Source organism: Haematobia irritans, chromosome 1 (assembly GCF_050003625.1).
Source record: "Haematobia irritans isolate KBUSLIRL chromosome 1, ASM5000362v1, whole genome shotgun sequence".
Classification (NCBI taxonomy): Eukaryota; Metazoa; Arthropoda; class Insecta; order Diptera; family Muscidae; genus Haematobia; species Haematobia irritans.
Genome location: NC_134397.1, coordinates 54,114,383 through 54,138,262, shown reverse-complemented (window position 1 = coordinate 54,138,262; position 23,880 = coordinate 54,114,383). Strand labels below are relative to the sequence as shown.

Genomic DNA, 23,880 nt, shown 5'->3' with positions numbered 1-23,880 from the left:
ATATAAAAATTTCAATTTTTTTAGGATTTGCGTGGATTTTTCGATTTTTTGAGGGTGGTCACGAATTAAAGCCCTTTTCGCGCTAGGACGCTTAGTTTAGGAGATATGACCAAAAGAAGTTTTTCATATAAAAATTTCAATTTTTTTAGGATTGGGTGGATTTTTCGATTTTTTGGGGGTGGTCACGAATTAAAGCCCTTTTCGCTCTAGGACGCTTAGCTTAGGAGATATGGCCAAAAGAAGTTTTTCATATAAAAATTTCAATTTTTTTAGGATTTGGGTGGATTTTTCGATTTTTTGGGGGTGGTCACGAATTAAAGCCCTTTTCGCTCTAGGACGCTTAGTTTAGGAGATATGACCAAAAGAAGTTTTTCATATAAAAATTTGAACTTTTTTAGGATTTGGGTGGATTTTTCGGTTTTTTGAGGGTGGTCACGAATTATCGTCCTTTTCGCTATAGGACGCTTAGTTTAGAAGATATGGCCAAAAGAAGTTTTTCATATAAAAATTTCAAAATTTTTAGGATTTGGGTGGAATTTTCAATTTGTTGAGGGTGGTCACGAATTAAAGCCCTTTTCGCTCTAGGACGCATATTTAAGGAGATATGACCAAAAGAAGTTTTTCATATAAAAATTTCAATTTTTTTAGGATTTGGGTGGATTTTTCGATTTTTTGAGGGTGGTCACGAATTATCGTCCTTTTCGATAATTCGCTTAGTTTAGGAGATATGGCCAGACGAAGTTTCGATTTTTTGGGGGTGGTCACGAATTATCGTCCTTTTCGCTCTAGGACGCTTAGTTTAGGATATATGGCCAAAAGAAGTTTTTCATATAAAAATTGCAAAATTTTTAGGATTTGGGTGGATTTTTCGATTTTTTGAGGGTGGTCACGAATTATCGTCCTTTTCGCTATAGGACGCTTAGTTTAGGAGATATGGCCAAAAGAAGTTTTTCATATAAAAATTTCAAAATTTTTAGGATTTGGGTGGAATTTTCAATTTGTTGAGGGTGGTCACGAATTAAAGCCCTTTTCGCTCTAGGACGCATATTTAAGGAGATATGACCAAAAGAAGTTTTTCATATAAAAATTTCAATTTTTTTAGGATTTGGGTGGATTTTTCGATTTTTTGAGGGTGGTCACGAATTATCGTCCTTTTCGCTCTAGGACGCTTAGTTTAGGAGATATGGCCAAAAGAAGTTTTTCATACAAAAATTTCAATTTTTTTAGGATTTGGGTGGATTTTTCGATTTTTTGAGGGTGGTCACGAATTATCGTCCTTTTCGATAATTCGCTTAGTTTAGGAGATATGGCCAGACGAAGTTTCGATTTTTTGGGGGTGGTCACGAATTATCGTCCTTTTCGCTCTAGGACGCTTAGTTTAGGATATATGGCCAAAAGAAGTTTTTCATATAAAAATTGCAAAATTTTTAGGATTTGGGTGGATTTTTCGATTTTTTGAGGGTGGTCACGAATTATCGTCCTTTTCGCTCTAGGACGCTTAGTTTAGGAGATATGGCCAAAAGAAGTTTTTCATACAAAAATTTCAATTTTTTTTAGGATTTGGGTGGATTTTTCAATTTTTTGAGGGTGGTCACGAATTATCGTCCTTTTCGATAATTCGCTTAGTTTAGGAGATATGGCCAGACGAAGTTTCGATTTTTTGGGGGTGGTCACGAATTATCGTCCTTTTCGCTCTAGGACGCTTAGTTTAGGAGATATGGCTAAAAGAAGTTTTTCATATAAAAATTTCATTTTTTTTTAGGATTTGGGTGGATTTTTCGATTTTTTGAGGGTGGTCACGAATTATCGTCCTTTTCGCTCTAGGACGCTTAGTTTAGGATATATGGCCAAAAGAAGTTTTTCATGTAAAAATTGCAAAATCTTTAGGATTTGCATGGAATTTTCAATGAGGGTGGTCACGAATTATCGTCCTTTTCGCTATAGGACGCTTAGTTTAGGAGATATGGCCAAAAGAAGTTTTTCATATAAAAATTTCAAAATTTTTAGGATTTGGGTGGAATTTTCAATTTGTTGAGGGTGGTCACGAATTAAAGCCCTTTTCGCTCTAGGACGCATATTTAAGGAGATATGACCAAAAGAAGTTTTTCATATAAAAATTTCAATTTTTTTAGGATTTGGGTGGATTTTTCGATTTTTTGGGGGTGGTCACGAATTATCGTCCTTTTCGCTCTAGGACGCTTAGTTTAGGAGATATGACCAAAAGTTTTTCATATAAAAATTTCAATTTTTTTAGGATTTGGGTGGATTTTTCGATTTTTTGAGGGTGGTCACGAATTATCGTCCTTTTCGCTCTAGGACGCTTAGTTTAGGAGATATGGCCAAAAGAAGTTTTTGATATAAAAATTTCAAAATTTTTAGGATTTGTATGGAATTTTCAATTTTTGGTGGTGGTCACAAATTAAAGTACTTTTCGCTCTAGGACGCTTAGTTTAGGAGATATTGCCAAAACAAGTTTTTCATATAAAAATTTAGAATAAGGAAAAAATTAAAAAATAATGAAATGAATTAAAGTCCTTTTCGCTGGAGGTGATCATAAATTAACGTCCTTTTGGCTCAAGGCGAATATTTCAGGAGATAAGGGCGAAAGAAGTTTTTCATATAAAAATTAGATCTTTTTTTAGGATTTGGATGGAATTTTCAAATTTTTGGGGGTGATCACGAATTAAAGTCCTTTTGGCTCTAGGACGCATATTTAAGGAGATATGGCCAAAAGAAGTCTTTCATATTTATTTTATGCGATGGTTTATTTCCTATCAGAGAGAAGTCCTTTGAAAAAATTAAATTGGTTCTACTGTAGAGAATTTTCAGTTATAAGGTAAGTAAAATGTTCAGTTTTCCAGCTGAAAACCAGCTTGTTCTCACGGTCCCTTGAATCTTTTCCATCCATAATTTAAAAAAAAAATTAAATAATCTTTATAAATATTTTTGTAATTTTAATTAAGGAGTTTTGGTGAAAATTCGAACTTAGTACACACCTTCACATACCTTTACATGAAGCTCCGATAGTGCTGTGTTAGTTAAAAAAAAAACCTACTGCTAAATGACGGTTAAAGCCTAACAGAGCTACATGAAAGTGACCATAAATGTGGAAAATACTAACGATATAGATGTGGTTTCGTTTTGTGCAATATCTCCCAAAAGTGGCATACGCCTCCTCTCGCTTTACAATATATAGTTGGTTTATTTAACGCTGTAGAAATGTGTTACATACCAAATTAACATTTATTATTATTTTATATAGGTTCTAAAGCAGTATCAAAATAGGGACAAAGACACAACATATGTTTTGCAACAAAATATGGAACTATGTATAACATAAGCTTTCAAATCGAAGTAAAAGTTAGAAATTTAACTACCATTTCTATTAGTCGTAATACCAATCAAGGAATAAAAGTGATAATGACATAACCAATAGGAAGAACAATGACCAAACACGAAGTCCCGCATTACGTTGTATAGCCTGTTTGATTTGTTCATTGGCGTCCTTAACATTTTCTGTGGAACCAATAACAGCATTGACGATGCGCTCAATATTATGTTGCTGTAAGGTAACCTAAAATCATAGACAAAATTATTGAATGTAATAAAATTATTGAATGTAATAACTATGTAAATAACTATGTACCTTCTCGGTAAATATATCCTGTAGCGTGGCTATATCTACAACATTTTTCTCAATAGCTTCCACCTCTTCTGATAGACCTTGAAGCTCATGATATAGTTGTACATTTTCTTCTTCAAACATTTGCACATCTTCGGGACTAAGATTTTTGGCAGCCTCTTCTACATTTTGTTGTGATTTTTGTATGTCTTCATCCAAGGCCACCTGGGCTTTAGAATCGGTTGAAAATGAACTATTGGATTCATTGAATTTGTCGTTGGTGATGCGTGTGGGAGCTGTAATATCATCATCGTCTAAATCCCATCCATCGCCTGTATTCACATCGGTGTTTTGGTCGACTTTCCGCTCAGTTTCCGTTTGGAAATCTTTGCTAGAAGTTGATGACACCGTGGATGTTTTCCTCGATCTGTTTTCCCCCGCTGGTCTCACTGGGATTTTCCTTTTGTCAGAAGCCAATTTTAACAGGCGATATGTTTCCAATTCATGTTGCACTCTATATTTCTTTTGTTCCAAATAGATTTGCTGCACCGACTTTAAATAGGCCGACAATAGTTCCAGCACAGCTTCCATGTGTTCTCTTTGCTGTGGCTTCCGTTTCACCTTCTTCCAATCGTTGCGCATTTGACCCAAGTATTGAGTGTAGAATGTAACAAACTTCTCCGATTCCCTATCGATTAGATCTCTTTGTTCATCGGTCATTTGGGCGGCGCTCTTAAGATGTTGACCTATCCTCATGTAGGCCGACCGATTCTCCAAGAGAACATTGCGTAGGGTGGTGATTTTATTGCACACATCTTTGACTTGCTTGGAAAATTCATCCTTCTGACCATTCGTATTTGTTGTGGATTTTGGTAAGATTCGTTTTTGAGCTTCAAGTTCGCCTTTGCGCTGCAATTTTACCGTCATTACGCCGGCCTTAAATAAGTGGGTGATGTCCATATCTTGGCATTTATCTGAAACTTTCTTTTGGATTGTTGACTAAAAATTTAGGTGATTATCCTTTTCTTGGAAGGATTTATGGGAAGAACCACTAACTACCGTCTCCAATGATAGCAGATTTGTTGACACATCACTAAAACTAAAATAAGTTGATGCTCGGTCAATTAAACATCTGTTCATAAAAATAGTGTTGGAAAACAGAATAATTTCTCAGGGTTCGGGTATAAATGTTCAGGGTTCACATTAGAATTTACAAACACCATAAAGTTAATACATAAAGTTAATTTTCTGCCATTCACAATAGCTATTTAGTGTGACCATAGACCAAGAAAATATAGAGGCATACCTTGATAATTCACCATGGTTTTGTTTATTTGCAGTGCGCAGTTATTCCACTCAATTGCGCAGTCAAGTGACTCAATTTCTTTTTGGAAAACGAGAATAACCGTATAAATTAGTCAATTTGCATTACAAAAAAGGTGTGGATGAACAGTATTTTATAAACTTTCACAATATTTGGTGTTTCAACGAGAGAACAAAGGAAAGAAAACAAATTAAAGCCAAATTAAAAAATCACTCAATTGCAGACGAGAAAGAGCCATCTACGGTGTGCAGACAAACTACAGCGCTGTGAATTCACTTGAGATGTCTATACCTTCCTTGGTCTATGGTGTGACTAATTTGCCCAATAAGATGATTGCGCAGCACTGGAATCAGCTGTTTATATACGAATTGAAATTGTAAATTTTTAATGCATACATTGTTCTTGTGGTAACAAAAGTTGCCACTGCCAGCATTTCAAAGTTCCATTTCATCCTCATCGCTACCACCAACTCGTAAGTGACACTGCAACAATCGCCAACTGTGATAGTATTTTGCCATCACTATTCGCATGAAAGTATTTTGCTATCACTATTGTTACAAGAGCCATTTTATATTTTGTGAAACACCAAGCACAACTAGCTTTTTTTTAATTTATTAAAATAAAAACGATAATGAAGTGCTGAAAACATAGTTATTACGCTTAAAATTGTGAAAGGTATATTGGTGAACAATTTTTGACTTTCCAAATGGAATAAAGTGATAGTTTTTCAAATATTTTTTTCGAGACACGCTGCCTCCATTGGGAATAAAAGCACTGGTTGATAGACGCTACAACATGTAACTTGCAACTTGTAACTCAACACCAATCTTTTATTAATGCACAAAAATATGTTAACTGTGATGCGATAGTCGTATAAATGTTATATTTATGAAAAATTTTAAATGTTTAATAAAATTAATAAACATCTAAGCAATCGTGTTTTACTTGACCACAATGATTCTTTTACAACTATCTTAAAATGCAGTTTTTCTGATTGTTTGACGGCGCTTTTCCGAGGAGTTTTGGATATCGTATACGACTGTTTTCGACGTAGTGGGGATTCTCAATAAGATGATTGCGCAGCACTGGAATCAGCTGTTTATATACGAAGTGAAATTGAAAATTTTTAATGCATACATTGTTCTTGTGGTAACAAAAGTTTGCCAGTGCAGTTATTTCCCAGGAAAATTTCCTGAAAAAAACATTTTTATTCCATTTCGAAAAACGATAATTTTTCGCCAATATAGCTTTCACAACTTTAAGCATTATAACAATGCTTTAAGCACTGATTTTTGTTTTTTTTTTATTTTTAATAATTATTATTTAATAAATTATAATTTAAAAGGCATCTAATAATTGCACTCAAGCGGCGAACAAGAAATACATGTAAAAACTATATTATTGGCATGTAGCAAGAATTGTCGCAAGAACTGCATACCGGGCTATAAGAAATACATGACAAAACTGTGGGCACCCAAACAAAACTACCGCTAGGGATACACATACAAGGTAGAATCAAGAAAACAAAAACCAATTGTTCTTGGTTTATCTGTTGCTCTTAATGGTTGGTTTATAAAAGAAAATAGAAATCAACTGGAGTACACTGGGGTGCATACCGGTATTTTTTTTTTGCAATAGATTTTGCAAAATATTCCTCCAACATAGAGGTACAAAATTTTCTATAGAAATGAAATTTTGACAAAATTTTCTATGGAAATAAAATTTAGACAAATTTTTCTATAGAAATAAAATTTTGTCTAAATTTTCTATAGAAATAAATTTTGACAAAATTTTCTATAGAAATAAAATTTTGGCAAAATTTTCTATGGAAATAAAATTTAGACAAAATTTTCTATAGAAATAAAATTTTGTCTAAATTTTCTATAGAAATAAATTTTGACAAAATTTTCTATAGAAATAAAATTTTGGCGAAATTTTCTATAGAAATAAATTTTGACAAAATTTTCTATAGAAATAAAATTTTGACAAAATTTTCTATAGAAATAAAATTTTGACAAAATTTTCTATAGATATAAAATTTTGGCAAAATTTTCTATAAAAATAAAATTTTGACAAAATTTTCTATAGAAATAAAATTTTGACAAAATTTTCTATAGAAATAAAATTTTGACAAAATTTTCTATAGCAATAAAAGTTTGACAAAATTTTCTATAGAAATAAAATTTTGACAAAATTTTCTATAGCAATACAATTTTGACAAAATTTTCTATAGAAATAAAATTTTGACAAAATTTTCTGTAGAAATAAAATTTTGACAAAATTTTCTGTAGAAATAAAATTTTGACAAAATTTTCTATAGAAATAAAGTTTTGAGAAAATTTTCTATAGAAATAAAATTTTGACAAAATTTTCTATAAAAATAAAGTTTTGAGAAAATTTTCTATAGAAATAAAATTTGACAGAGAAAAACTATAGAAATATAGAAGTTTGACAAAATTAACTATGGAAATAAAAGCTTGAGAAAATTTTCACTAGAAATAAAATACTGACAAAATTTTTATAGAAATAAAATTTTGACAAAATAATTTTTTTTGTTTGGTCAATTTCGTGATTGAATCCAAAAATTATTTTTTTCTATATATAAAGCGATCCCCAGTTTTGTTTTCCTTAGCATTCTATAGTGTCGGTAATCATCATTCAGGAACCACACAAAGTGTGGTTCATATCGACCCATGAATAGATAGTGATATGAAATCCTATAAACCATCATTGAGCCCAACATCACCACCGTGGTGCAACGGTTTGCATGCCCGCTTTGCATACACAAGGTCGTGGTTTCGATTCCTGCTTCGACCGAACACCTAAAAGTTTTTTCAGCGGTGGATTATCCAAAGAGTATCATTGGCATTCTTGAAGTGTAAGGAGGTAGAATGAAACCATCATCATTAAGATGATAAGAATTGTTTCTGTATAAATTCCATTCGATCACTATGCATATGATACTGTGGATCCTATATCAGGAATTGGTCCAGCAATTGGCAGCTTGGCCAATGCTATGGGGATCATAGAAATCTTTTGTCCATCACTTCATGAAATCCAGAACACCAAATGCCTTATTCATCATCGTAGTAATGTGGATATTAAAATTTTGTCTGTGATTCGTCGAAACACAAAGAGCAACAAATGATCACTTTGACCTATAGGCTTGGTTATTTCACAATAAAAATAAAATAAAATGTATCCAAGTCTTCCAAACGCAGCCAAACAAATATTAAGCCAAGTCTTGATCTAGATTTGGATCATTTCCTTCAAACTATGTTGAGTTTTCCCAATAAAGGAAGTATTTTCTTTTAAGCGTTATTAGATTTGATTTTCTCCAGGTAAAATTCATTTGGAACAATATGAGTTCAGCGTTTATTATTTATCATTTATTCTGACATGAAGCATGGATAATCGTATTTTGTGTGAAAGAAATTAAAGAAATTTCTCATGTGAATCTGAAGCTACCTTGTTCCACGACACATAACAGGAATAGTACAGCAGCAATTAAAAAAAGATTTTATTAATCAATGCATTTAGAGAGAAAGAAATTGATAATCAGCAGGTAAAATATTAGAAACAAAATTTTAAATAATTCTCTTATAAGTATATGTGTGTGTATTTAACTTACGAATTTACTATTTAAATATTTAAACATTGAATAGAAGTTTCATGTAATATTTGATTTTGTTTAACATTTTAAAGAAAAAAAGTTAAACAGTATAAAGCAAAATTTTAACGCAGGTTGTTCTGCATATCTTGGGAAAACTTTTTTACATTTCTCCCCCAGATATTTCATACATATCATAACAAATTATGTATATAATTTTTGGTACTATTGTCTTAAAATGTCCTTTCTTCCAATGATAGCATTTGGATCATTTTGCGTTATAGAAAAATTGTTTGTGTAAAAACGAAACACTCGTACAGCCCTAAATAAAAAATATATATTCAATTAAACTTTTAATGTTTATATAAGTTAGTGTACATAATTTAATTGCTACAGTATATTTCCTGTAAACATTATCGGGAGGTTAAATGTTCTAAAATGGTTTGTAAGAATACTCTCAATACAGTAATTCCAAGTCCATGCCAATCATGTGTGTGTCTTTGTTTAGAAACTATTTTCTGTCTTATATCTCACGTAATATATTATACCATCTTATAGAATCCGATCCCTTTCAATATAACAAGGCCAATTATATTATTATAATTTTTTTTCTTTTGTTTTTGTTTTTTTTTTTTTGAAAGAGTTTGCATCATATTTCATTCAAATGTTTTGTTTGTCGTTAATTTTTCTCATTTATGTTTTAAAGTAGTGCTTTATATCTATAAAATAACTATGATTTAATCCAAATCAACACTGTCCATTCTCTCGAAACCAAATATATTGTCGGAAGTAGGATTTGAGCGTTGCTGCTGCTGCTGTTGTTGTTGACTAGAACCACTTATTGCGCTGCTGGTAGTGGGCTGCTGTTGATGATTATTGCCCATTCCACTTTGTTGATGTATGGGACATACGGACGACGAAGCGGAGCCCGTCGCCGCAGATGATGAGGAAGCATGACCATCGTCGACATCCATATGTACATCATTATCATCATCATCTTCACCGTTTAATGATTTACGACAAATGGGGCATGTTCCATGTAAATTCAACCAGGGCACAATACATTCCTCATGATAGACATGTGAGCAGGCCAGTTTACGTACTAATTCATGGATCTTAAAGTCTTCCCAGCATACGGAACATTGTAGTTTTCGTTCGACTTCATCGGCTGTTATTTCTACTTTGGGAATTTCCTCAATTTTATCTTTGGCCAATGGGGGTGGTCCCGATGTTTCCATTTGATTTAAAAGTTGAGTAACAATAGTATCGAGGCCCTCTCGTCCCCATGCATAGTCACCAAGATTGCCCATGAATAAGAATTGAGAATTATCGAAAGGATTCATTTCACCATCAGCACCTGGACCTCCCACCGAAATTGATTGCAGAAAATCCAATAACACATTATCCAGGCCAAGACTTTGGGGTCGTACCCGCCCACCGCCTGTGGCCACAGATGGTCCCAGGGAAACTATACCCCGGGGTTGACGAGCCATACCACCGCTAGGATTAATGTTTATTTCCAAATTGGGGCCATTGCGTGAAGCCAGCAGATTGGCTATTTGACCCCTTAAAGCCTCTAATTGTTGATCTTCGTTACCGAATCCAGCATTGCCACTGGCACTAGAGCTGCCAGCACTGGGTGCTGCCGCAGGAGGTAGTTCTTCAACAAATCCCCCGGAACAGATGGGACATATGAAGTCTGTGTTGGGAATGTTGATTTCCTCATCACACTTATGACAATAAAAGCGAGGAGGAGCCGGTGGTCTTTCCTCTACCACTGCTTCAGCCATATTTCACAATAAGAAGGGAAAAGGTCCAGAGGTTGTTTTATCAAACAGTCGTCTTCGTAATGCGTTTTGTTAACCGGCTTGATTGATTTGCGAATTTGTCACACCTGTGCGGGGGGTCGTTTTTCTGTAACAATACTTTTGTTGGTTAAGTTTGCCTTCTCTTCCCCTTTTTTGTTTCTTTGGCAAATGTATTATGTACTTGATGAAGAAGATTAAATTTAGTTTTAGTCTATAGACAATTGTAGTCGTCTGACGTTCTTTACCCTTTGACTGACGTCGTATATAGTTTTTTCTTTCTGAACCATTGACACCACACTCACTCACTACTGTTTCTATAGTTTCATACAACAGCACTTGTATTGTCTGATTGCTCGCAAATTTTGCTTTTGTTTGATGAGTATGATGTTAGAGATTTTGACTGTACAATCCAATAACTATTTTACTTCAATTTTTTGTTAATTTCTGCATTAGTGATGTAAATTGTTAACAATTTGCTATATTATTTTATTCGTTCTCCAATGTGTAGTCCCAAAAATCTATTATTTCGCAAATTCTGTCGCGAGAAGGTGCAGCAATTCACAAAGAACGGAGAACAAATATGACATTCTTTGACAATGCCGTATGATGATTGGACACGTAACGTAACGTAGTTGTTTAGGATGAATCATAACTACAGAACAAGGTAGGGTTATAGAAGCAGCATAAAATACTGCAAGAATATTAAAGGAACGGCCACGATTGACTCTAAAAAAAATACAAACAGTAAACGATGATCTTTTTATGAATAATTTTCTTAAAATATGTAAACTCAATCATAAACTATTAATATATCTTAAAATCAAATTTTTTCCAAAGTCGTTTTTTCTTCACAGCCTCTATTGAGATTCTCGTTTTTGGGTGTTTTTATTCACCACCTCATTGGTCTCCTGCGAAGATATTATTATTTGCATAGTGACACTTTCCTGAATTTCTGTGATTCGCTTTCTCTTTTATAACATTACAAAAGGAATACTTTCCAATAACGGTATCCAGAGATGTCGAAAATTGTCGTGGGAAAAAAGTTTGACACTCATTTTGGTTAGATATTTGCTTACCTTAGGTTAGGTTTTTGTGTTGAATTGATGTCCACTTAGACTACTATAGGTTCATTCCTCGATGTAATCTTTCCCGACGTGGTCCCCTTTAAAGTAGTCTCGGAACTTCCACTTGCCCGGTATCACAACCCTGCCTGCATTTCAAAGTTCCATTTCATCGTCATCGCTACCACCCTGCCAGCATTTCAAAGTTCCATTTCAACCTCATCGTTACCACAGACTCGTAAATGTCACTTCAACCATCATGAAAAGGTACATCAAAAAGTACATGCAAGTAATTTGCCATCCCTACTGTTAAAAAAGCCATTTTTTTTGTGAAACGCCAAGCGCAACCAGCTTGTTATATTTTAATTAAATAAAAACGAAAATAAAGTTCTGAAAACATAGATTATACGCTTAAAATTGTGAAAGGTATTGTTACGTTTTTATATTTAGGCGTTTTTAATTACCCGACAATTAAAACACAGTTCTTTTAAATAACGACAATCTACAATTTATTTACTATGACTTCACACTTTACAATTCGTTCACACTGAAGTTATTCGTTTGACGCTTTAATTAAGACTGACTCGTTAGCAGCATGCGAGCGCTTTTATATATGACGGTGTGGCAATACGAGAACATTCTGGTAGCACTACAATATTCTGGCAACGCCAGAACATTCTTAGACAATGCTAGAAGGATCTACGACCATTAAGTTGTTTACCTGGTGGCTGCCAAACACATACACACTCACATAGATATATGCTCACATTACTACAACAACAACAATAATGACAATAGACAATGAGATGAAATGAGAATGCAGAATAACAAAGCAAAGGGGTTGCTATTCTATGAGAGAGTAAGAACTAACATTTCGGTAAGCAAACAAAAGAACATAAAAGAAATTCAGGAAAATACTAGAAAATGAATAGATGATTCCAACAAGTGATAGCGAAATGTTATCGTTACAATTTGAAATTTTAAATTAACGGAAACTAGTTTAAATAAACTTATATCTACAATTATCAAATTCGTAACACTGCCTCCCGCTTAAGCCTGTTCGTCCCGAACAGGCACAGAACCTGTTCCGTAAGGAGCCAATCGTTCCAGATGTACAACTTTCATCTTTGATCTAGGGCTGTCGTCCTTCTGAATCCGGTATACAACAACATTGATCTTTTTGATGACTTTGTATGGGCCTTCCCACTGTGTTTGCAGTTTAGGACACAATCCTTTCTTTCGTTGCGGGTTAAATAGCAGAACCAATTCTTCTTCTTGGAAGCCCTCAGTATTTACAGCACGATCGTATCTCGCCTTCATTCTGTTGCTGACCATTTTTATTTTGTTGCGCACTGATTCGTGAACTTCACCGAAAGTGTTTGGGATGTCGTTTCTGTTTTCTTCCATGGCGAGCTCATTAGGTTTAGCGCCGAATATCAGATCTCCAGGCAACTTTAACTCAGTTCCGAATAGAATATTGGCCGGTGTTCGAGAGGTGGAATCATGAATGGCAGATCTATAGGACAGCAAAAACTTTGGTATATGCTCGTCCCAGTCCCTCTGGCCGTTGTCCACCACTTTTCGAAGATGTTCCTCCAGAGTGCGATTAAACCTTTCTACCATGCCATCGGATTGTGGATGTAATGGTGTAGTCCTCGTTTTATTGATACCAAAGGATTCACACATCTCTTTGAATATGGCCGATTCAAAATTTCTTCCCTGGTCTGAGTGAATCTCGGACGGCACACCGTAGCGACATATCCAGTGTTTGTTGACAACATCCACAATCGTTTTTGGCTCTTGGTTTGGAATTGCATACACCTCCGGCCATTTGCTGAAGTAATCCATGACCACAAGGACATAACGGTTTCCAGAATCACTTACTGGGAAAGGGCCTGCCACGTCCATTGCTATTCTTTCAAACGGGGCTCCTGGTCTATATTCTTGCATAGGACATCGACTTTTCCTTGTTGGACCTTTCGCCTTCATGCACTTCTCGCAATTGGCTACCCATTCAGCAATTGATTTCTGGCATCCAACCCAGTAGAATCGTTGCTTCACTTTCTCGGCGGTTTTGGTTATTCCCAGATGACCTCCACTGGGACCATTATGGAACTCCGCCAAAACGTCTCTTATTTTGGAATCCGGTACGATGATCAAATTTCGGCTGCTCTTGCCATCTTCGCTTTCCCATTTACGTTGCAGGGATCCATTGACTAGAACTAAACTATCCCATTGAGCCCAGTATGCTTTCATAAGTGGACTTTCGGCTGCGATGTCTTTCTTGCTGGGCTTCTTATTTTCTTGTTTTGCCGAAATAATTTTTCTCAGAATGGGATCTTTACGTTGCTCTGTTGACCAGTCTGTGCCAGATTCGATGTGTAACTGCCTGACATTTACAACTGTCTCCTTTGGTTCAGCCTTCGAGTAGCGTCTGTTTTCTACATTGCAATGCCGTCGTGTCAAGGCTTGATGAATAACTTGTTTGCCACCTTTTCTATTATCCGCAAAATTTGAATTTAAGTCGCTTGGCTTTGTGGTCGCCTTCTTCTGACTATTGTTTAATGGAGATGGCGAGATTGACCCCGACGTTTTACGCCACGCTTTACATTCCCGGGAAAGATGTCCAGCCTTATCACAGTTATAGCATTTCATTCTAGATTTATTTGCCTGCTGCTTCATTTCTTGCATTATCTGCTTTAGAGCCTCTTTTACCAATTCAATGACCGATTTCGATTCTTCACACTCGGTCTCTACTCTGCGTACTTTGTGAATTTGAGGCCGTGCTAGCAATCTCGCAGTCTCTTGTACAAGTGCGAATGTTACTGTTTCAGCGAATGTAGCCTTTTGTGACGCATATGTTGCACATTTTATATCTGGGTCTCGAATTCCATTGACGAAGGTTTCAATCTTGATGCGGTCCACAAGAGGATGACTCTCACCTGGGTATGTCAAAAGCACTAGCCGCTCAACTTCTGTTGCGAAATCTTGTAGGGTTTCATTCGATTTCTGGATTCTTCCTCTCAATTCCATTCTGAAGATGTCCTGCTTGTGCTCTCCACCATACTTGCGTTGAAGTGCCGCTATTACTTCATTATAGTTATTTCTAGAAGCAGCGGGAATGCTTTGTATCACATCAGCAGCATTGCCCTTTAATGCCAATAGAAGTTCAATTGCTTTATCATCGTCATTCCACAAATTTCTACAAGCAACCATTTCGAATTGAAATTTGAAGACATCAAATGACGTTGAGCCATCGAAAACAGGAGTTTTGATTTTTGAGCCCTCGATGACGCGCATTGGACCACCTTTAATTTCCAGCTCTGACATTTTTTTCTCGATGTGCAGAAACTTCTCATCATGAACCATAATTTTCTCATCCACGGAAAGAACTTTCTTATCCAATTCCACAATTTGATTTTCTATATGGTCCACACGTTTCTCCATGCCTTCAGAAATTTGTTGTAATTTTTCGTTGAGAATTCTAGAATTTTCGTCGAATTTTTCTTCCAATTTTCTAGAACTTGCTTCCATTTGTAGGGCATTTTCTTTAAGCAATTTTCTAGAATTTTCTTCCATTTTTCTAGAATTCTCATCCATGATTTTTCTAGAGTTTTCTTCCATCATTTTGCTCAAAACATTGAGCATTGATGTGTAATCCACAACACTCGAAGCCACAGATGGAGTTTCTACACTGCTTGTATTGACGAGTATTGATTCATCAATGTCTTCCTTATAATCAAACTCATGCGTCGCAATGTCCATATTACGCCGTTCAAACTCTTCCAGTAGACGCTTTTGAAGCTGGGCCTTATTGCCTGTTGTCGGCAGCTCCAGTTTGCTCAATTCCTTTTTTAAGTCTTCCACACGAAGCTCATTAAACTTCATTGTAGATTTTTTTTCGTTATTTCACTTCCGACACCAATTGTTACGTTTTTATATTTAGGCGTTTTTAATTACCCGACAATTAAAACACAGTTCTTTTAAATAACGACAATCTACAATTTATTTACTATGACTTCACACTTTACAATTCGTTCACACTGAAGTTATTCGTTTGACGCTTTAATTAAGACTGACTCGTTAGCAGCATGCGAGCGCTTTTATATATGACGGTGTGGCAATACGAGAACATTCTGGTAGCACTACAATATTCTGGCAACGCCAGAACATTCTTAGACAATGCTAGAAGGATCTACGACCATTAAGTTGTTTACCTGGTGGCTGCCAAACACATACACACTCACATAGATATATGCTCACATTACTACAACAACAACAATAATGACAATAGACAATGACATGAAATGAGAATGCAGAATAACAAAGCAAAGGGGTTGCTATTCTATGAGAGAGTAAGAACTAACATTTCGGTAAGCAAACAAAAGAACATAAAAGAAATTCAGGAAAATACTAGAAAATGAATAGATGATTCCAACAAGTGATAGCGAAATGTTATCGTTACAATTTGAAATTTTAAATTAACGGAAACTAGTTTAAATAAACTTATATCTACAATTATCAAATTCGTAACAGTATATTGGTGAACAATTTGGTGATTTTCCAAATGGAATAAAGTGATTGTTTTTCAGATATTTTACAGACACGCTGCCTCCATGGAATAAAAACACTGGTTGATAGACGCAGCAACATGTAACTCGCTACTTGTAACTCAACATCATCATTAATGCCAAAAATTATGTTAAATGTAATGTGATAGTGGTATAAATGTTATATTTTTAAGAATTTGTAAATGTTTAATCAAATTAATAAATATCTAAACAAACGTGTTTTACTCGACCACAATGATTCTTTTACAACTATCTTAAAATGCACTTTTTCTGATTGTTTGGAGGGTCCCTTATTGGCGTCGTTCTAAATTGATCTATAAAGGCACCTAATAATTGCACTCATGCGAAACATTTTTGTAGTAACTTGGCGTGGTACAACTTCTCAATAGTGACGGCGCTTTTCCGACGAGTTTTTGATGTCGTATATGATTGTTTTCGACGTAGTGGGGATTCTCAAAAGAGTCCCCAAATTCAAAAAATGTTGGCAGGGCACAGACTCGTAAGTGACACTGCAACAATCGCCAACTGTGATAGTATTTTGCCATCACTATTCGCATTAAAGTATTTTGCCATCACTATTGTTACAAGAGCCATTTTATATTTTGTGAAACGCCGAGCACAACTAGCTTCTTATAATTTATTTAAATAAAAATGACAATGAAGTGCTGAAAATATAGTTATTTCGCTTACAATTGTGAAAGGTATATTGGTGAACAAATTTTGACTTTCCAAATGGAATAAAGTGATTGTTTTTCAAATATTTTTCCAGACACGCTGCCTCCATTGGGTATAAAAGCACTGGCTGATAGACGCTACAACATGTAGCTTCAACTTGTAACTCAACATCAATCTTTTATTAATGCATGAAAATATGTTAAATGTGATGTGATAGCCGTATAAATGTTATATTTATGAGAATTTATAAATTTTTAATAAAATTAATAAACATCTAAACAATCGTGTTTTACTTGACCACAATGATTCTTTTACAACTATCTTAAAATGCACTTTGTCTGATTGTTTGAAGGGGCTCTTACTGGCGTCCTTATAAATGTATCCAGAAGGGCACCTAATAATTGCACTCATGCGATACTTTTTTGTAGTAACTTGGCGTGGTACAACTTCTCAATAGTGACGGCGCTTTTCCGAGAAGTTTTAGATATCGTATACGACTGTTTTCGACGTAGTGGGGATTCTCAGAAGCGCCCCCAAATTCAAAAAATGTTGGCAGGGAATGGACTGAATAGTCTAAATGTGCCTGAAACGAAATAGGGCTGCCAATTTGACCTAACCTAATACGGTGTTCTCACCAAGCATGTTTTGGGGTTGGAAATGTTTTCCCTTTATAAAGGTGGGTACTATGTTTGTTGGCACGAAAAAAACTTCACTTAACCATTCTTTCGCGTTGAAAAATGAGAGTGTTGACAATACATTTCGAACGAAGAAAACAGCTATTTTGGAGCTATTCCGCGTTTATTTCTCTGCAATTTAATTGACAACATCGCCAAATGTCATACTATTTTTACTTATTCATACGCAGCAGCTGATTGTTTACATACACGCATTCATGATAATTGTTTTGAAAAGTGTTTTTCTACCAGTTTTTGGATTGTTTTGCTAAAAAATCTCATACAGCACTGGACACTAATAATTGTTAAGAATAAAGCTCCAGCCGCTCTACTCCTGGTGTCTTACCACATTCTGCAACAGCTTTTACAACATGTGGTACATTGTCTTCTTCAGCTTTTCCAAATGGATACCGTCAATTTGTAACGCACATCAAAAAAACATATAATTCCGGTGTTATGCAATCTTTTACATCATCCGCAGCAATGGGTTCATAATTCGTTCAGCAACAAACTTAATTCGTTGGTGTCCACAATATCTACATAATCGCATTGCATTAACAGTGGACAAGAGTGTACTTATGCACATGCTGTTGCCGCCTCACTAGCAATTTCAACTCCAGTGGTCACCACCACAGTTCCCACAAAGGATAATAACGCCATTTCATTTGCCAATATTGTTACATCGGGGGGAACAACCAACTTAAGCCCATAACTCAAGTTCAAGGGTAGTTCCTAAGCCAAAGTCACTGTTCCCGACTTATATTTCGTCACAAAGGGATGTTAGTGTTCTATACCAGACTCTTCGTTGACTGAAATTAATACATTGAGAAGCAATTGGCTGGTTTACTGAAGGATGTTATACTCTCCCAATGTATAAGTTCCAATAACTATTTCAGTCACGTTATGAAATTCAACCAGTGTTTTGAATTGATAAAATGCAAGAATGCCGCTAACTGAAATTTAAAAGCCACAACGAAATTAAATCGTTTCATTCCAGCCTATCGCAATCATTTTGGACAACCCTGCCAACATTTTTTGAATTTGGGGACTCTTTTGAGAATCCCCACTACGTCGAAAACAATCATATACGACATCAAAAACTCGTCGGAAAAGCGCCGTCACTATTGAGAAGTTGTACCACGCCAAGTTACTATAAAAATGTTTCGCATGAGTGCAATTATTAGGTGCCTTTATAGATCAATTTAGAACGACGCCAATAAGGGACCCTCCAAACAATCAGAAAAAGTGCATTTTAAGATAGTTGTAAAAGAATCATTGTGGTCGAGTAAAACACGTTTGTTTAGATATTTATTAATTTGATTAAACATTTACAAATTCTTAAAAATATAACATTTATACCACTATCACATTACATTTAACATAATTTTTGGCATTAATGATGATGTTGAGTTACAAGTAGCGAGTTACATGTTGCTGCGTCTATCAACCAGTGTTTTTATTCCATGGAGGCAGCGTGTCTGTAAAATATCTGAAAAACAATCACTTTATTCCATTTGGAAAATCACCAAATTGTTCTCCAATATACCTTTCACAATTTTAAGCGTATAATCTATGTTTTCAGAACTTTATTTTCGTTTTTTATTTAATTAAAATATAACAAGCTGGTTGCGCTTGGCGTTTCACAAAAAAATGGCTTTTTTAACAGTAGGGATGGCAAATTACTTGCATGTACTTTTTGATGTACCTTTTCATGATGGTTGAAGTGACATTTACGAGTCTGTGGTAACGATGAGGTTGAAATGGAACTTTGAAATGCTGGCAGGGAAATGATGAATACAAGAAAATTATTTTGCTATTTAAATAAAAATTATTTAATTATTTACTATAAACATTTATTTTGGATATAACTTTGTTCAGAACAATTTACTAATTTTATATTAAAAAGTATAAAACGTATAAGACCACCCAATTACCTATACCCCGGTATATAAAAATAAGACAAGTTCGATTATAATTTTATTATGAGTTTTTATTAATTTGTACATTTATACACGAATTAAAGACCCTAGAACACAATGTTTTCTTTTCTGGACTATCAGCTTTCTTTCATTAATATTGTTATATTTAAAAATTTTTAATTATCATTTCTCATATTTAGCTTTCATGTTGTTTCCATTAAAAATTACAATTGCATTAACATTTCTTTTGTTCAGTTCTCATTCATTTACGCCTCTTACACACAAAAAACGAGCTCGCTTAACAAATAGAAAAGGGAGCAATTACGAGGAGCGGTAAAATAATAAAAAAAGTACAATTCATTTCTTTGTAAAAAATGGGTGTTGAATGTAGAAGCACTGGGTTTACAGAGATAAGACGAAATCGTTTTTAAGCATATTTTAAAAAAGAAATCTTCATCGATTACATCTGCAGTATTATGACAATTAGCTTCTTCTACTTCTTCGTGTTCTGTGCAAACATTATGTTGCATAACATTAGTCAATTCTAAATTAGCAGGGGATGATGATAAATGGTGGCCTGGTTGTATCTCTACAATATGACGCTGATGGAATGCTATTGTTGCTGATGGCTGAAGCGATGATGGTACTGTTGTAATAGGCGGAGTTTCCAACGGGCACCGGTCGCCGATTGGAAACTCCTAGAAGACATTCCTTAGGGGTAAAATTTCACCCAGCCACTTCTTCGCCAGCAAAATCCAATTTAACAACATCACCTGGTAAACATTCCTCCACATCAACTTCATTCTCTGCCGTATTTATACGGTTCAATGTCATTGTAATATCTGGACCAGACTTAAGTCCCACGGTAGCTCCTGCTAAAGCCATTGTAGTGGTGGGAACAACAATATTCGATCCAGCTGCTGGTGATACTATTGTGGATGATTGTGAAACCACCATTGCATTAGTATTGCATTTGTATTACTAACGGCAGCAACAGTCGATATTGCATTTGAAGAATTAGTAATAGTGGCTAATGTTGGAGTATTTGCTGCCACCCCAATGGGACCACTCACTACTTGGGCGGCCGTTGTATTTGGTTGTTGCAATACAATATTTGCGGTCACAGCCACTGTGGTCGTGGCAGGCGTTGAGGGTGCTATGTTGGAGTTGTTCACTGTAGCTGATGTAGTGTCAGGGATGTGAGGGCAGACGCTACTGTGGCAGAAACGGCTACAGAACCAGATGCTGTTATATATGTTATATACATATAGCACTCCGTTATTTTTATTTCGTCAATCGAATTGCATTTTTAAATAACAACGCGAACCACTTTTGTATTCTAATTTAACACAAATCATTTGAATAAATCAATTATTTCTTAATTCACATTACAAATGGCGCCATGTTTTGAAACTAACTAATCTCAACATATGGAAAAATTTAAAGCCGAACTAATTAGGGACTATGCACTTTATGTCAGTTTTTCAACTCGAAAAAAAAAAACAAAGTACCACAAATGAAAAAATATTTCGGTAGTTTTTCGCATTTTTGGTTTTGTATGGGATTTCGCTTCGGAAACCGAACATAGTACCTACCTTAAGGCCGGTATGCACCTCTAGCGAAATTTTCGGTAGCAAAAATTTATTTAAGTCTACAACAAAAAAAAACAGGGCTGTGTACAGAAATTTTAAACCAGCTAATCGCTTTTAAAAATTGTTAGTATATGTTCCAAATATTCCTCAAATAAATTGTTTATTATTTACAGACCTTTTAAAACTTTTACGCACACAATGATTGTAATAAATTAAATGTTTGCTGCCAAAATATGCTTTTGACAACCCTGTTATTTTCATTAGAGGTGCGTACCAGCTTACGAAATTGAACGCTACCGAAAATTTCGTTAGCATAAATAGCAATGCTTTTCTTATGGGAATGAAATTTTTCGCTAGAGGTGCATACCGGCCTATAAGCACTTCAAAACGAGTCGTTTTCGCCATACTAAAAAACAAGTTAAAAACACAAGTTTTCCTCCAAAACACGTCAACTTTAGAATGTGAACCCACCTAATTTGGAATATACGCCGAACAACATACCCTATTCAAAATATATGTCAAAATCCCTTTGCGCTCGCGGTAATTATTTGGACATAGCTTGCATATATGTGAATTTCGAGTAAATGTGAATTTCTAGTTTCCATGGTAAGGCCGGTACTCTGTTCGGTTTTCGCGTTGAAACTCCATACAAAACCAAAACTAGCGAAATTTTTTCCATTTGTGGTACTTTGTTTTTTTCGAGTTGAAAAACTGACGTAACTGCGTAGTCAGTATTTTCATAACATGGCGCCAATTGCAATGTGAATTAAGAAATAATTTACTTATTAAACTGATTTTTGTGAATTTATAACACAAAAGTGGATCTGATTATTATTTAAAAATGTAATCTGATGATTGATAAAACAAAGTATAACATGGAGTTGTATTTCCATAATAAACTAGCAACAATATCTAGCCGCTCCCTACTATATGGTAGAATATAAATAATGTACATATAACATGAAATTTAAACACAAATGTTAACAAAATAAAAGCTTTATTTGGTGAATTATATTTTACAATCGTTTCATTTGTACTGGGCATCGGGATAATAAACACAAAACATAATTTAAACAAAAGGAGGCACAGCAATTGATGTTCCAAAACAAGCATTAGCACTTCAACCAACATGTATAGTACCGAGGTAGAAATGAATGGAATCACAAGAATTAATTGCTATGTTCCAAAAAATAAAATGCAGCACTGTTAAATTAGTTGTTTAATTCCAAAGATATTTGTAAAATAACTTCGCCTGCTTCTTCTTTTTCAAATTATTTATTTTGTATGCGTGTGTGTGTAAATCGAGCCACTAGTTGCGTATGTATATGTAATCATTTCGTGACAGTCTGCGATGTTGTCAATACATTTCGACGAAATAAACGCCAAAAAGTCCCAAAATGGCTGTTTTTTTCCTCAAAATATATTGTCAACACTATCATTTTTCAACGCGAAACAATGATTGAGTGGAACTTTTTTCGCACCAACAAACAGAGTACCGGCCTGTAACTGTCAAACTAAAACATCTCAACCCGGTGTGAACGGTGAAATGTTTTGGAAAAACGAATGAGGAAAACGAGTCGGTGGGAACATAGCATAACCTTCGTTCTAGTTAAAATTTTGACTTGGAAAGAAGTTCATACTGCAAAAAGTGATCTAACGGTTTTTGGTGGGATGCAATGGAATATTATAAGTTAGTGCATATGTTTGCAACATCCACAAGGAGACGAAATAGACATATGTAGAGTAGAATTACCGTCCTCGATGAATTCGGTTCAGATTTAGATATAGCTCTGATATATATCTTTCCCCTGATTTTCACTCATATAACTACAGAGGTCAGAGTTATAATTCGATTTACGTGAAAGTATGCAGAGGGAGTAGAATTAAAATTGTAACTATGCATGCCAAAATTGGTCCAGATTTAGATATGTATATCTCCCATATATATGTTTTTTCTGATTTCGTTAAAAATGGGCAAAATACTAACATTTTCCTTGTAAAATCACCACTGCTAAGTCGAAAACTTTTAAAAATTACTTAAGTTTTTCTATATATCTAATACATATCCGTCGACCAATAAAACATAAATACACTTTTGCGTTGTTGCCAAGGACAAAATCTTTATATATAGCACCCAACACATTTGACGGATTTGATATGTGGATCTACAAAGTGGTGCAGGGTATAATGTTGTCGGCCCAGCCCGACTTAATGCTTTTCTTACTTGTTTTTTTTTTTTTTTTTCTAAAAACATCTTTTTATCGACAATAATTACATTGTTGTCTTAAGCGGACCTTAGACGGTCGGATGAGTGTTTATCCGACAGAGGTTCGTCTATTTGTTGTGTGTTCGTTCAAGTTTTGCCCTTACACTGCACGAACAAATGTGATGACAACATGAAAAAATAAGAAGAAGCATAAACAAACAATGAAGTTGTACGAAGATTTATGGGTGAAACCATTTTTTACTGAAAAAATGGAAGAAAATAATAAAAAAATCCTGGTATATGTGTCAAAACAATGATTCTTGAAGTAATCCACATTTAATATATTACAAATTACTTGATGAATTTAAAATACTTGTCGCCTGGTTTCCCATTGATTGGAAGTGGAATTTTTCCACGTTTTTGCCACAATACTGGTTTAGATTTATGTATTTCTTTAATTTTCAACCAGAATTGGCAATCTATCATTAATTTCATTGCAGAAATGCCTGTTTTTAATGTAAAAATAAATTTGTCTTTGATAATGTTTGTCGAACATCCCCTTACACTCAATGATTTGTACCACCCAACCAGAAAAAATCAAAGTTGTTTTGATTTTATGCCAACACGTCCCCGCGACAGCCGAACACGACCTTACACAATCGGATTTGTCGCCGCAACGTTTTGTGTCGCAGGTTTATCCGACCGTATAAGGTGCCCTTTAATAGCATTACCTTAAAAGTATTTATGGATTCCTTGAAGTCGCAACTTTCTGGCATCACGATAAGCATAGTTGATAAAACTAGTACCACAACTGTCAA

General features: G+C 34.8%; 2 protein-coding genes and 1 long non-coding RNA gene across 3 annotated transcripts; all 3 read right to left on the bottom strand.

Annotated features, from left to right (window-relative positions):
• Positions 1-3,220: 3,220 nt before the first annotated feature.
• On the bottom strand, positions 3,221-4,756 carry Syx18 (syntaxin 18). The gene is made up of 2 exons (XM_075290371.1): positions 3,647-4,756; positions 3,221-3,574 (listed from the first exon to the last, which is right to left on the bottom strand). The coding sequence occupies exons 1-2, from the start codon at positions 4,580-4,582 to the stop codon at positions 3,386-3,388; spliced, it is 1,125 nt and encodes a 374-aa protein (XP_075146486.1). The 5' UTR covers positions 4,583-4,756; the 3' UTR covers positions 3,221-3,385.
• A 3,537-nt stretch (positions 4,757-8,293) lies between these two features.
• Positions 8,294-10,943, bottom strand: Iru (E3 ubiquitin-protein ligase Iruka). The gene has a single exon (XM_075290370.1). It carries the CDS (start codon positions 10,344-10,346, stop codon positions 9,294-9,296), a length of 1,053 nt encoding a protein of 350 aa, XP_075146485.1. The 5' UTR covers positions 10,347-10,943; the 3' UTR covers positions 8,294-9,293.
• Positions 10,944-18,620: 7,677 nt separating this feature from the next.
• Positions 18,621-19,262, bottom strand: LOC142220938 (uncharacterized). Its single transcript, XR_012717930.1, has 2 exons — positions 18,892-19,262; positions 18,621-18,834 (listed from the first exon to the last, which is right to left on the bottom strand). It is a non-coding gene; the product is annotated as an uncharacterized LOC142220938 (long non-coding RNA).
• Between the last annotated feature and the right edge of the window lie 4,618 nt (positions 19,263-23,880).